Below are 14,902 nucleotides of genomic sequence, written 5' to 3'. Positions count from 1 at the left end.
TGGAACACTCAGAAAACCATCCGATAATGCACCGCACCTGCCAGCTACACACCTGTACATTGGGATCAGAACTGAAGCTGTCTAATCTGGGTTCACAGATATTTTCATGACCTTTCTTTTTAACTGAAATTTATAAAATGACAGAATTTCATTTTCTGATTGTTGAATTTCAATCCAAAATGGAGAGAAAAAAAAGAATAACTTCAAACTTGATTTAACTGGTATTTGTTGATTTAGTGAAGATTTTCTGAGCTTCGTAGACCCCTGTGGTCCAGGTGTAGCCGACAAACATGTCGCCCATCGTTCGTCCATCAGAAGGCGACTTTAAAAATCCTAATTTCATCTTTATTTCATGCAGGAGAAGCTTATCGAGTTAAATAACTGGACATTTTTATTAAACTTTATTTATTGTAAAAATTATGCAGGAATGAGGTGTAAATATGAGGCACCCCACCCCCACCCCCCGTGTTTATGGACCTATCATCGCCTCTGCTGAACTGATGTGGATATGGTCCAGGACCAGGTGAGAGGGTTAATGCTCTCTGACGCGTGAGGATTCAGGTTGGGTCGCAGCAGCTGCGGACAATCAGCGCTGATTCACCGCCGGTTCGGTCCCGCTGCCGCTCGACCCTCTCCGGTCTCTCCGGGCGCGAGCCGCTCAGAACTCTCACGGAACCGTCAGACATGCCGTACCGGACCCGTAACCTGGACACCGGGGATAAACGCTCGCCGGATAAATGACTTGAGAAACTCCCGGTGAAGTGAGCGGCGGCTGGAAATGAATGTGACCGGGAAGCAGCACCAGCCTGAGTCCATTGAGCGACCCGCCAGCCTCCCGGTACCAACCTCGGTGAGTGAACCCGCTCTGCGGGGTTTAATCCTCCGGTAAATTCACAAACTTCAGCCCGGCGGCAACCCTTTGATCTGCGCTGGCACGCGAAGAGCACGCGCGGTACCCTTTGATGTGCATGAGACGTCCAGCTTCTCCTTTAAAAACTCCACCTTTTGGGTGTTTACAGATAAAAACTCACCGGAGCTCAAACTGAGCCTCGGACCCGAACCCGACCCGGAACCAGGGCGAACGTGAGAACACCTCGGCATGAATGCTGCGCTTTAATTTAAACAAAAACACAACTTAACCGAAGGGCCAGAAACACCAGCTTCTTGTTGCTTTTGAAACTAATTCCCTTCATCTTGTTTCTTTCATGGTGACCTGAAGGGTCACAGCTGTGACGTTTAGCCTTATTTTGGGACATATCTCCTAGTTTTTAGGTTGGTGGTGATCTCGGTGCCAGAGTGTTGTTGGAGATTTTCATCATTTATTAGCATCACTGAGCTTATCTTTGTGTTCTGATGAGTTTAAGGAAAACAAACGATCCGACCTTTAGAAATTCCTCCTTGTTCATCATGTTACAGAAAACTCACACGAGCTGTAAAATACCATCAGTTATCTGATCAGAAACGGATCAATCTTCCTTTTTTGTCATACATGAAGTTCACGTTTCCATGGATACGTCTTAGTTTCATTTTGTGTTTTATTCCAAACTAAAGCCTCTGATCCTTCTTGTTACGATCTCCATCTGTGACTTCAACATGGTTTAGTAAAAGGCTGCATCTGCTCAGGTACACCTGACTGGTACCTGGGCGGATCCAACCAGGTGTTGTAAACGTTCCTCAGAGGTCCTGGTCCATCCTCACATGACAGCATCGGCTCATGAGAAGCCCCCGTTCCACCACATCCCAAAGCTTCTGGGACATGGTGACTGACCTGACAGCTGAAATCTAGACTCATCAGACCAGAAAAAGCTTTCCAGTCTCTTCTGGTCCCGTTCAGCTGATCCTGTGGGGATTGTAGCCTCGGTCTCCTGTTCTTAGCTGACAAGACAGATGCCTGGTAACTGGTTTGGTCTTCTGCTACTGGAGTTCATCAGGAGCAGCTTGTGCTTCTGCAGACCTTGGTAGGAACCAGTGCTAAGCTGCTGCTCTAGAAGTGTTTGATGGTTCCATTCCCAGGAGATAAGACCTGCTGGTTCAAAGTATCTTAAATCTCAGTTCAGATGAACGTTCTGAGCTTCAGCGAGTCTTCTGGTTGAGTAAATGCAGGCATCTGATTGGCTGATAAGATATTTGCATTCATAAGCTCTCAGATGGACTTAATAGAGTTTTAATGACCAAAGTTTCCGAAGCAGCTGATTTCAGATCAGTTTCTATAACAAACTCTTTGAATCTGATCACCAATCACAGATGAAACGTGATGACAGGACTGAAAAGGCACTCGTCTTCTGTTGTTGTTCTCCCTATGGCCGCCAGTCAGCTGTTATTAGAAGCATCCTAATGATCAAATGTCTGATTAGTCAGATGTGAAGCGGGTCGGGGCAGAAAGGACTTCCAAACGAGCTCAGGGGGTGTTTGAGTTGATGCAGCCGACTGGTTCGTCCTGTCCAAACACTAATGGCTCTGTGTTAGAGTTGTGTGTCGGGTGCTTTAGGTCTGTGATGGACAGCCTGGTTTTCTCCTCACCGCACGCTGGGAGAGTCTCCACGCCTGATTTAGCTCTAGCAGCACGTTTGTCTGGTGAAGGCTCGGAATAATATCCCCTGTAACGCGTGTTAGTCTCACCCCACCATCACCGTCGTAAACGCAGATTTGTACGTTTAAAATCTGACCGAGTCACCGAGCAAAGGCACAGCTACACTGCATCTGGACCACAAAGTGTCCTCACCACTCTCGTCGGGTATCTCGCTGCTTAAAGTCAGTCTGGTTTTCTTCTTGGACGTTTTCTGTTGTGGTCTCGTGGATTACATCGTCTCTGAGCGGAGTTTAAGTCAAAACTGACAAATTTTAAGTAAACACGCAGCTCTAATGTCAACGAGCGAAGCGTGTTCTTCTTTATGACATTTCTAAGTTCCTGTGGTTTGTGTGTGGCGCCCCCTTCAGGAACCACGTGGTACTGACACTTGGAGCAGAGGGCTTCATGTCTATATTTAACCATTTAATGGCACCAGCTGTGTATTTTGCACATCTTCTGCTTTTAAAGGACTTCATTTATTTCTTTATTCCAGTAAATTATCAGTGAAACAAGATTTACTTTTAACTCATTCACCGCCAGCCGTTTCCTGATCGGTAGAGCCCTTCGCTGCCAGCATTTCTCACAGTTTTTACTGTTTCTTTTAAGAGTCACAGAACGTTGCGCGCTAGGATAATGTCGTTGCCAAAACAACAAAACAAAGAGGAGACTCGCCTCTTACATCAGGAAGAATCCGCGCGTTTCGAGCGTTATCCGTTCTTTCATAATCCGTTGTTGAATTGTGATCGGCAGAAGCTTTTCCGGTTCGCGCTTCACTTTCTGTACAGCAGCGGCCCAAACCGATCTCCTAACACATGGATTTTCTGCTTCCTGATCACGTGACGTGTGCAGATGAAGATCAGCTTTAGAGATGAGATGTTTGTTCTCACGGTGCGGGGGCTCGTCCGACACCCACACAGTAAAAAAAAGCTTATGACGATGGTTAATAGTTAAAGAGATCTGGTCTCTCAAACGGCCAAGTGTGCAGCAAACACATAACGACCGTTTCCAGTGACTTCTGAAGACGAAAACCTTTCTCTGTAATTACCACTTTTGTCTGAGGGCACATTTAAAAGCATCAGCTATTACCCATAATGCATTTGTGACCCGACAGGGGCGTTGATTTTATGAGCTCCTAGTTCACTGAATGCTGATGGTTGCTGATGCTTTACTATGTTAGATCTGTACCAGTTAGAAGTTCATAAGTTTTGTAATTAACGGCGTTATCCTGGAGGTGTTGTTCCTAACCCCCAAATTCCACTACCTCCGCTCCGCTCCGACACGAACGCCGGAGCAAAATCGGTCCCGTTGTAGTCAATCAGAGCAATTCCACTACTGCGGCCATGCTCTGGCAGTGCGGCGCCGTGCGCCGCCCTCTGTTCCGGCATCCGGCAAAAATACAATCGATCCTATTTTCGCCGGACGCCGGAACACCTCCGCAGTAAATGGACAGAAATCACAACCGCCCAACAGGAAAAGGAGCAAGCACAACTTCCGTTTTTCACAATAATTCGATAAACAAAAGGCGTTTTTTGTTTCATATGCACAGGTTTAACAACCTTTAACAACTATCAATGGCGGCTGAAGTTTAAATGCACAAAAGTAAGCCATAAATACAGTTGCCACTATCAAAGTAGTCACACTTTGATGATCCAAACACTGCTGATCTCTAACACAAATGATGGGCAGATTAAACAGTTCATTTCGATGCTTCTCCCACACGACGGGTGTTTGGATCTAACTTCCGCGTTTATTGCTCGGACTGTATCGCAAGATCTCGAAAATCCCGCGCATGCCTGTTTGCCCCCCTCAGGTCTCCGGAGCGGAGCGGAGCCGTTGTAGAGCGGGTACCAGTAAAAATTGAGTTCGGAAGTGAGCGGCTGCGGAAGGCGGGGGCGGACCAGAGCGGAGCGGAGGTAGTGGAATTTGGGGGTACACGAGGAGGGAACGAATAACACCAATGAGTGTTTGGACTGAAATAATTGAAGCAGCACAAAAAGCCTGACTACTTTTATAGTAGAAACTGTATTTATGGCTTACTTTTGTGCATTTAAACTTCAGCCGCCATTAATAGTTGTTAAAAGTTGTTAAACCTGTGCATATGAAACAAAAAACGCCTTTTGTTTATCGATTTATTGTGAAATACGGAAGTTGTGCTTGCTCCTTTTCCTGTTGGGCCGTTGTGATTTCTGTCCATTTACTGTGGAAATGACTACAACGGGACCGATTTTGCTCCGGCGTTCGTGTCGGAGCGGAGGTAGTGGAACTTGGGGGTGAGAGCTTCGCTGCATTATGTTCCATTATTCTTTGAATTGTTCCCGGATTTGTGTTTTCCATTAAATGCATGTCCAACTAAATGGGAGCAGCAAAAAGGAGAGGCTGTAAAAACCAGTCCGATTTCCGGTTGGGGAGGATCTGCAGCTCAGACGCCAAAAGATCCGCTCCTGTGAGCTTCAACACATGGAGCTGACATAACCAACATTCCAGGAGTTTCAGGAATGTTTGCATCAATAAACATGGAAAATCTTTAGCACCACTGATGAGCTCCACCAGGATGTTCAGTCCTGGTTCTGGAGGCCACCGCCTGTTTGTTTGCACCAACACACCTGACTCAAACCAGGTGTGTTGGTGCAGAGAAAGCTAATGACCCTCCAGGACCTGGCCCGCACCTTATGAGACGTTAGCGCCTCATGGATTCCGATGGAACGGACGCAGTCGGGACTCTGAAAAGTTTCCGCATGCAGATTTTTATTACGTTAAATAAATCCCACGAGCCAGACAGGAAATGAGCGAGGCACATCCAGTTTTTCAGAATAAAATCAGTGTTGTATTATTTTACTGACTAGTTTTATTATAAACGACTGTGACATCCGTTCAGCGTATGATGCTTCAGGTGATCTTTACAGGTATACTTTTTATTGTCTTATGTTAAATGTGGTTCTGTGGTGTGAATGGCTGTCCGTCAGAAGCCGTGTGGAAGCAGGACCGCGTCTGTTCCATAGTCGGAGTGAACGTGACGTTAGACCTGAAAGCGCGCTGAAGGCCCAGGTTCATTAACGAGCTGCGTTCCACTCATACAGCTGCGTATGCTAGCAGAACTTCAAAATGGAATGCGGCCCTCCTTCACACATACTCTTATTGGCAAAGGGCGGCCTCAAAACGCATGAACACTTACGAATCCCAGTATGTTGTCTTCTCCTGCAGCGCGTCAGTCCTGAAGACTTGAACTATTTCTCTAAACTCGGGCTGTTCAGCAGCATTTAGATGGAAACTTTATGTTTCCATGGAAACGCAGAGGAAGAATTAACTAAGATGAGCATGCTGGTTGTTCTCGGCTTCGGGTCAGAGGAGGAATTATTTCCAACTTTTACTTCAGGATGTGTTGCTTGGAACGAGAGCAGCTCGGATAAAAATATCTCAATTAAAACCTGATTTTTTTTAGAACTCTTTAAAATAAAATTGCATGCGTGCCATTAAAGAGCCGGCCCCCCCGCAGGCCTCAGCCTGGGTTTGTCTTGGCAGGAGCTGCAGAAGCGTAATTACACCCCAGTGGAGTGTGAACCCAAAGCTTCTGTATGTCAGTCATATTTTAACCAGATGGTTCCCGTCGGAGCGCGAGCGTTTAGCCTCTTTACCTTTCCCTGTCGTCAGAGCTTGGAAAGGACAATCAGTCGCTGTAAAATGTGAATTATTTTATTTAGAAAAGGTCATATGTAGTCCTTTATTACCTGTACAATACCCCCCCCCCCCATCCCCCCCCCCGCCCCCCCCGGCTCTTCAGAGTGAGTGCTGTAATTTGATGAAACCATGGCGATAATGCAACCGCGTTTCCTCCCCGTGATGTAATGCACGTTTATTATTACTGCACAAAAATCATCCTATACGAATATTTCCTGTCAGGCGTGAGTTTGTTCCTTTTGACAGATGAGAACTCTGCAAAAGGGTCAAAGGTCAGGCTTCAGGGTTGCATAAGAAATGACTATTTTTAAGGTTCAGGCCCTGTCCACACGTAGCCGGGGATCTGCCAAAACGTAGATATTTTTCTACGTTTTGGCCTGTCGTCCACACGAAAACAGAGTTTTTTAAAAACTCCGGCCAAAGTGAAGATCTGCGTTTTCTCCGTTTTGGGTGTCTGCGTGTGGACAGACAAAACCAGAGTTTTAAGGTCCGCAACATCACTTTCCACGACAAAAAATGCTGACATCATGTGTGCGACCTGTGTTTACACTAGCCGACATCATGGATGCCCTCAGAGCTGCGCTCGCTGTATCAATTGTCCAAGCGCTTTTTGCTTGTTTGTTTTTTGCAAGCGGAATTACTGCTCCTTGCGGAAGACCACAGACGAAGGACGAGGTTAAGAACGGGGGAAGTACTGCCGCCTACAGGTCTGGCATGTCCTTAACAACGTATTTATCCGGGTACGTGTGGACAGAGTTTGTTTTATTTAAAACGAGGTGGTGTGGATGCAAGTTTTTGGAGGGGGGGATATTCGTTTTAAAAAAAACCCGGCTACGTGTGGACTAGGCCTTAGTGTTGCAGGAAGAGGACAGATGGGTTTATAATACATATCTACAGTCTATTTTATTATTAAAGTCTCCACTGAACCGGGCAGTAATTAAGTCTTAATTAGACGAAGGCTTAATTTTTAAGCTGTCCAGGGAATAGCAAGCGTCAGAAATCCTGCAAACAAGCTGCAAAACTCTGAAAATGTTTCCTTGACAAATAAAATGAATCCCGTCCTCTACAATATAAAACCCCCGGTGATTGATTTGCATTTTTATTTAGATTCAAGGCAGGAAACTTATGCATTTTAATGTCTCCTCTCATTTCCTAGTGAGATATGAGGGACCTTCTCTGAGACGGCTGATTGTTACCGACACCATTTCAGGACAAACGCTGTAAAATAAATTAAAATAATACTTTGATATTTGTTCGGAGAGCTGAATTACTTCAGCTGAACACTTTTGGTGAATGCAGAGACATAAAATGTCACATTTCTCTTCAGTTCAAACAGAAAAAAGTGATTTTCCAAGATTCTGACGACACATTGAGGTAATTTCCCTCGGTGTGGTTCTGTGTGTAGTAAATCCACACATCGGACCGACTGTTTGAGCTGCAACACTCGGCGAGACGAGACTGTTCAGTCGAGATGCAATAGAGAGGAAATGCATGGAGTGGGTCTGATTCCCTGTGGAGACGCTCCAGCTGCAGGATGATTACAGAATCACCATCCTGTCAGCTGTTTGTGTACCAGGAAGGTTTAACCTTCTGCGTTTATGGGATGGATGTTAGCGAAACACATGGCAGTTTTCCCAAATGCATCCAAAACCAGCAGATTGGATCCCTTAACCTCAGATTAGCAGGTCGATGAGCTAAAGGCTTACAAACAAAAGTGGATTGATGTGAATTCTGTTTTTTACAGTAAAATATAAAAAGTGACGTCACTACAAAATAAAAGTAAGAAGCAGGATTTTTGGTTTAAAATATAAAAAGTTTTTGGGCTATTAAGTTTTGGGCTGTTGGTTTTCTCACTGACGTGTTTCAGACTGAATATTTACAATCAGAATCTTAAATCAGTAAATATTCTCTTTTTCTTTTTTTGTTAAAATGTTTCCACTCTTTTTATATTTTAAATAATTTCCTTAAGCCAGTGTGCTAAAATGACCTTTACAGGGTTAACGAGAAGCCACTCAGACCCCAGAGTGCTGGGCCAGTCCCTGTTGGCTTTAGTAAAAGCTGAGCTGACACACCCGGTGCTGCAGTCTGTTTCCAGCATGCTTTAAGTTGTGAACACATCTGATTTGTTTAATTTAGTGATGAACTGCTCCTGTAGACACTAATGAAAGCTGGGTAGACACCTCAGCTGTAAGATCAATGTGTTAAAAGATAAACGCACAGCGAGATGATAAATTTCACTTTTGGTTTCACTAATGGACACTAGGGGGCACTAAAAGCAAGCCAAAACTTTAGCGAGGAAACTGGGGATAACCTGGGATCTGAACAAGTGCTACAACTCCCCCACCTGAGAATACACACACACACACACACACACACACACACACACACACACACACACACACACACACACACACACACACACACACACAGCCTTCATGGCTGCTTCAGCACAAAGTTCCTGCTGCTTTTCAAAATTAAATATATAAATTTCTGCAGAGACTGACGACTTTAATAAAGAATATAATCCATCACCGTAAATTAAGTTCTCTGGAAACCACGCACACACTCACACATGCACACACATACGCGCACACATGCACGCACACACACACACTCGCACATGCACACACAAACGTGCATGCGCACACACGCACGCACGCCCACACACCCGCGCACGCATACACACAAACCCGCGCATGCATACACACACACACACATACGTGCACACATGCATGCACACACACACACGCATGCACACACACACTCGCACATGCACACACAAACGTGCATGCACACACGCGCACACACGCACGCCCGCCCACACACCCGCGCACGCATACACACACACACACCCACGCATGCATGCATGCACACACACTCGCACACACATACACACACACACACACACACACACATGCATGCATGCACGCACGCACGTGCGCACACACACACACATGCACACGTGCACGTTTAAACTCGATTTAGCCTGGTTTTGTGTCTGAGTGAGTCCTGGCTAAAAGATGAGGTCATTCGCTGCGTGATGAGGGAGAAATTACTGCTGCCATCTTTAAAGTTGGAGATGTTGTTGCTGCTTCCTGGCTTTATTTATACGTGTATATTTTAAAAAATCCATGTAGGTAAACCATCACAAGTGCGCTGGTGTCCTTTTGTATGAGTAACCTAATACGTGACAGCGGACACAAGCATGGGGCGGGTTTAACTGACCTCTAGAGAGAAGGACAAGCCTTTTCTTTTTCACTGTGGTCTTTAAAGGATGCAGATCAAAGTTAAACAACGGTATCGTTGTGACACCTGCCACCATCGCTCTGCTCCCGTCTCACATGAAGCCATTTTTAGACTAAAAAGAGAAATGAGGCGGTGTCTGTTTTCATTGTGTTCAGAGTTAATTAACAGCAAATATCTCAGTTTGGGGTGGATGAGTTTATTCACAGCCGTGCGTCCGTGTGTTTCCTTTCATGGCTGACATCAACAGCAGTGATTTATTTCATCTTTAGAGCGAAAGCTTTGTTCAGAAATGCGTCGGCTTCTGCTAATCAGGCAGCAGCTGGCTTGATTCAGACGTGTCAGAATTAGGATCCAGCAGATTAATTAGACCAGACGGACGTTGACTAGTCTAATCTGCAGATTCACACGAAATTTCTTGTTTTTATTTTCAGCTTTCAGAGAAGTTAGGCGATAAAAATGTGGAGCCTTTAATTCCTGAGGATCTGAGATGCATTACTGGAATAAAATATCCCAAAATGTTTAAATGAGAAACACAGAAGGTGAGTCTGTCGTCCTTCTGTGTCTGCTGTAGAAGTTATTTAGTGTTTTTGTTCCTATTTTAAACGTCTGACTCCAGAGCGAACGATCCTGAAGCGACATGTGTGAAGGAAACGGCGTCACGTTGAAGTAAAAGAGCTAATGATTTTTCGTGTTTGAATCTGACTCAAGTTCATGTTGGATGTTTAATCTTTTAAGCAGAAATTAGCTTTATTTTGGCGGGACAAACATCTTTTCTGTCTCGAAGAAACCTGGAAATTTATTAATGTTAGACTGGAGGGATGCAGTGAGCCGTAAGCGTTTCACACAGTGGTGATAAACGTGTGCGTGTGTGTGTGTGTGTGTGTGTGTGTCTTGACAGTTGTGGTGCTTTTCAAGGTTATCTGTGTGGAAAGTTGAGCTAAATCAAACGTCACCTTCATACCAGAGATTAGGAGAGGAGTTGGAGATGTGAAGGAACGCCGTGTTTGGACAGAAAAAGTATAAATCCTGAAACTTCCAATTATTCAAACTTAAACAGGATTGTTCCAGTCTGTCTGAAGGAATCCACTTCTGTTTTTCAATAAACGTATTTCTAAAGGGCTTTGAGCATTTCACCAGATTTAATTGGACTCCCAAAGTTAAAGTTCTCTGCTGGATGAGTTTGAGTCGCCTTTTAGGCTGAAGTTACGTTTCAGTTCTCATCAGAAACGGTTGATCTAACCTTACCTGGGAAAAAGCCTCCATGTTCTCAGGAGTGACAACAGATCATTACCGAGAGGTTGGATGGATTTACTCCTGGATGAGCAGCGTGGCGCTCCAGACGGTGCAGGTCATCCAGGAGATGCTGGTCACTTGGGATGAAGACGAGCAGCATGTGCTGTGAGAAGAGATGCATTGTGGGTGATCGAGAGCTTACCCCGACTGTTTCAGATGAACTCCTCCCAGTGCAGAATCCCAGTTTGTTCATTTTCCCAGTGTGTTTAGCCGTATCTGGGTACTGGAAGTGGATACGCGGGTTTTCCCATTTTAATTCCCTTCATTAGAAATGTTTTAACACAAAAACATAAAAGTAAAATCTTCATAATTCTAGGTTATTGTTGCATTCTGAGTTTTAGATGCTGTTTGTTTTAGTTTTGGTTTCTCCTCACACATTAGGTCATAAGTATTTGTTTGTCCTAAACTGGGTCTGGCATGCAGAAACTGGTGATGGGAATGATGTTTTTTATCCCCAGACATCCAGATCCTGGTCTGAGTTCCTGCACGTCTTTAACCGAGTCCCTCGGGTTCGTTTTGAGCTTCTGTCTCTCACCATCTAAAGGTTTTAAACGTCTAATCCAGTTCATTTTGTAGAACTTTTAAGAATAAACAAGTTAAAGATGAAGGGAATCGTGTGACGGACATCAAAGAAACGAGGGAAGTAAAGATTACAAAATACAACATTAAAATAAAAGTTCATATTAAACGTCACAGATCTGTTTCAGCTGCTCGGCTCATACAAACATTTAGGGAATGTCTTCCTCTTCCCGCTTCTTCGTCCTTCTTTCTCCTTCGTGCTTTTTAACCTGATCCAGGATACGTGCACGTGCCTCTGCCATCTCTAAACCTGTAATTTGGTGCTTCATTGCTCTGAGGGCGGAACACCTTTCAGCCCTTTTTTTTAACCACTTCCATTCTTGTTGTTGCAGCTAAAGCTGACGGATCAGAGCCTGAGATGACGCGCTAAATGCTCTCCTGTGGTGAAAAATGGCTCCACTTATGATGGACTCGGATAACTCGGAGTGCCACTCAACGTGCATGTCTCTCTTATCAGCTCCCTGTGGATGCTGCTGCCTTTAGTTGCATCATGTGGGTTTCATACGGTTCACAGAGAGGAACAGGAGCTGCGAAGCCTTGTGTGTTTTCTATTTCAGACGCAGAAGCAATTCTATGTGCTTCCGATAGAAAAGAGTCTGCTTTTATGTTCAGGCAGTTATGAGCGGTCTGAGGGTCGTCTTACTGCATGAACACTTATTTATGCTTTAGCAAATGTCACAGATGTTCTCATCTCAATTTATTGCATTTTATGCCATTTTTTAGGATCAGGAAGTCCGATTCTTTCTTTTTTCCTTCTTGAGATTGGTCAGCTTTTTTTTTTATTTTTATTTTTTACTTTGATTCCCTATAAAGGGTTCCAGACTCATGACTTCAAAGTTGGTCCAAAATGTCAGAAAAACCGTTAAAAAACTTGAGCAACTTGAGAGCGAGGCCCCGGGAGAACCTTTAGTGATAACCAATAAGAACTTGGGACGTCTACCAGCGCGGTGGAAGGTTTACGGGTTTCTTGGTGCCAGAGATCTTTGATCAATACTGCAAGAAAATGTCCTCTGTTTGGGACAATAGGGGGTTTAAATGGATGTTTAAATAGTTTATTTAACATTTTAGCTGATCCAATAGATGAAGGGTTGCTTCCTAGGAACCCTAGTAGGTCAAAAGTCTGTTCTCACCTGTGTAGCTCCAACCAATCACAGCACAGGATATTGTTGACACATGAAATATCCGATGACATTAAGGAAACAATATGTTGCTCTTTGTCTGGAAACCCAGCCCCTCGTGGTCTGCTTCGCTGCGTGTCGGGTACATTAAATGAGAACGCCGACATGGCAGAAGGAAGTGCGACGCGACTCATGCACACGTACGTTTGGATGTTGACGATCAAACGCTCAAACTAAAACAGATAAAAATATCTTTTTTTACAAATAACACGTCTGGTTTCTGTTTGGGCTTAATCTTAATCTGCAAATATTAATAAACTTGTTTGTCCTGCATATTTAATCAGGTAAATAACTTATCGTTGCTTTAGTAAATTAGACCTGACAGCCATGTTTGTTGTGTTTGATAAGACCGGAAGAGTTCTGGACCCAGATGTTTAAACTTTAACATTAAAGCGTCTGTGACGTCCTTCGTCTGTGAGGATTCTCATCTTCATCATCATCAATTAAACACATGAAATCCTCACAAAGACCTGAGTTCTACACCTGGCCTCTGCTCATCTGGTGACTCGTTTACAAGTCGTCCTCAAGCCGCTGTGACCAGACTAATCAGCTGCTGCGACGTATCCGAGTGTGATCTGATGGAAACGCTCCGCCATCGACCGTCGCTCCTCTGAGTTCAGAGGTCTTCTCAGCAGGACGAGTCTCAGCCATTAATCCTCTTTATGCTCAGAAAACTCTGCAAATATCAATGATTTTATCTGAATGTCTAAATAATTTTCTTTTGTCTCAATAGTTCATAAAAGTCGATGCTCTGAGATGTTTATAGTTTATGATTCATGGAGCGAAGTGAAGTCTCAGAGTGAAACCTCCTGCGACGTTTGACTGCACTGAGTTTGCTCTCCAGCTGTGTGTGTGTGTGTGTGTGTGTGTGTGTGTGTGTGTGTGTGTGTGTGTGTGTGTGTGTGTGTGTGTGTGTGTGTGTGTGTGTGTGTGTGTGTGTGTGTGTGTGTGTGTGTGTGTGTGTGTGTGTGTGTGTGTGTGTGTGTGTGTGTGTGTGCTGTTGTGAATTAAAGACAATAACATCCTATTTACTTATGTTTGTTGAATGCCTTCATAACAAAGATGCAGACTTGTATTACCATAATAACAATAAGGTTGATTAAGTGGAAAAGCTGAGTTTCTGAACGTGTCTGAGTGTGCTAATGCCTCTGCTGTTTGAGATTCCAACATAAGTTCCAACTTTAAACCTTCTGAAGAAGCCAAGAAGTCATTCGGGATTTATTTTTTGGCGACTAAACTGACAAATTGCATGTGGAGATCAACAGAAATGTCAAAGGTGCTGTCAGTGACTCATTAGGGTCACCATGGCAACCACACAAACAGGTTCCACCTTCAACATGTCCAGAAGGTTCAGTGAAATACAGAAACCACAACAAAAGTGCAATCTAAACTAGAATGGGAGTTATTCTAACACCTTAATTCGCCTAAATTGTAGATACGTTTCTGTTCTATCACACCTGGTGACAACGGGTTAGCAAAGAATCAGGTGAGTTGGGACTAGAACAAGCCACATAAGAGCTCTTTAAGGACCAGGGCTGGTCTACAAATGTGGGATGTGAAAAGTTGACTAAACCTGAGTTCCAAAAGGGGGAGGAGCTTTCTCACCTGGTTTCCCTAAATCACACTATTTGTGGAAATAGTTAAATTATTTTGCAGATTGCATCTTCATTGTAAAACGTGTCTTAACCAGAAGTCACAACCTTCATGGTTTTGTTTTTCAGCAGATAATCTGATCTTGTGACTAAAACCGAAGAACACCCCCCCCCCCCCGCCCCCCCCCCCACCCAGTAGTGATGAGGGTCTTTTTACCATTTTCAATGTGTTTATCCATCCATCCATTTTCATCCGCTTATCTGGAGTCGGGTCGCGGGGGCAGTAGCCTAAGGCGAGAGGCCCAGACTTCCCTCTCCCCAGCCACGTGGACCAGCTCCTCCGGGGGAATCCCAAGGCGTTCTCTGGCCAGGTGAGAGACATAGTCCCTCCACCGTGTCCTGGGTCTACCTTTAGGCCTCCTCCTGGTTGGACGTGCCCGGAAAACCTCACCAGGGAGACATCCAGGGGGCATCCTGACCAGATGCCCGAGCCACCTCAACTGGCTCCTGTCGATGTGGAGGAGCAGCGGGTCTACTCCGAGCCCCTCCCGAATGACCGAGCTTCTCATCCTATCTCTAAGGGAGAGCCCAGACACTCTTCGGAGAGAACTAATTTCTTCCGCTTGTATCCGCAATCTCGTTCTTTCGGCCACTACCCAAAGCTCATGACCATAGGTGAGGGTAGGAACGTAGATCGACCGGTAAATCGAGAGCTTTGCCTTCTGACTCAACTCTCTCTTCACCACAACAGACCGGTACAATGCCCGCAT

The 14,902-nt window shown here is 44.7% G+C and overlaps 1 protein-coding gene across 2 annotated transcripts in view; it reads left to right on the top strand.

Moving 5' to 3' along the window:
• Nucleotides 1-714: 714 nt before the first annotated feature.
• sntg2 (syntrophin, gamma 2) overlaps nt 715-14,902 on the top strand; it is a 78,715-nt gene continuing 64,527 nt past the window's right edge. For both annotated transcript variants that reach the window (XM_015970509.3, XM_054741460.2), the window contains exon 1: nt 715-850. In XM_015970509.3, coding sequence (XP_015825995.3) covers nt 779-850 — 72 coding nt within the window. In that variant the 5' untranslated portion in view covers nt 715-778. The remainder of the gene's footprint in view (nt 851-14,902) is intronic.

The sequence above is a fragment of the Nothobranchius furzeri genome, chromosome 18 (genome assembly GCF_043380555.1).
Source record: "Nothobranchius furzeri strain GRZ-AD chromosome 18, NfurGRZ-RIMD1, whole genome shotgun sequence".
Classification (NCBI taxonomy): Eukaryota; Metazoa; Chordata; class Actinopteri; order Cyprinodontiformes; family Nothobranchiidae; genus Nothobranchius; species Nothobranchius furzeri.
Note: the sequence above shows the minus strand (reverse complement) of the source record. Positions and strands in the feature narration are given on the sequence as shown.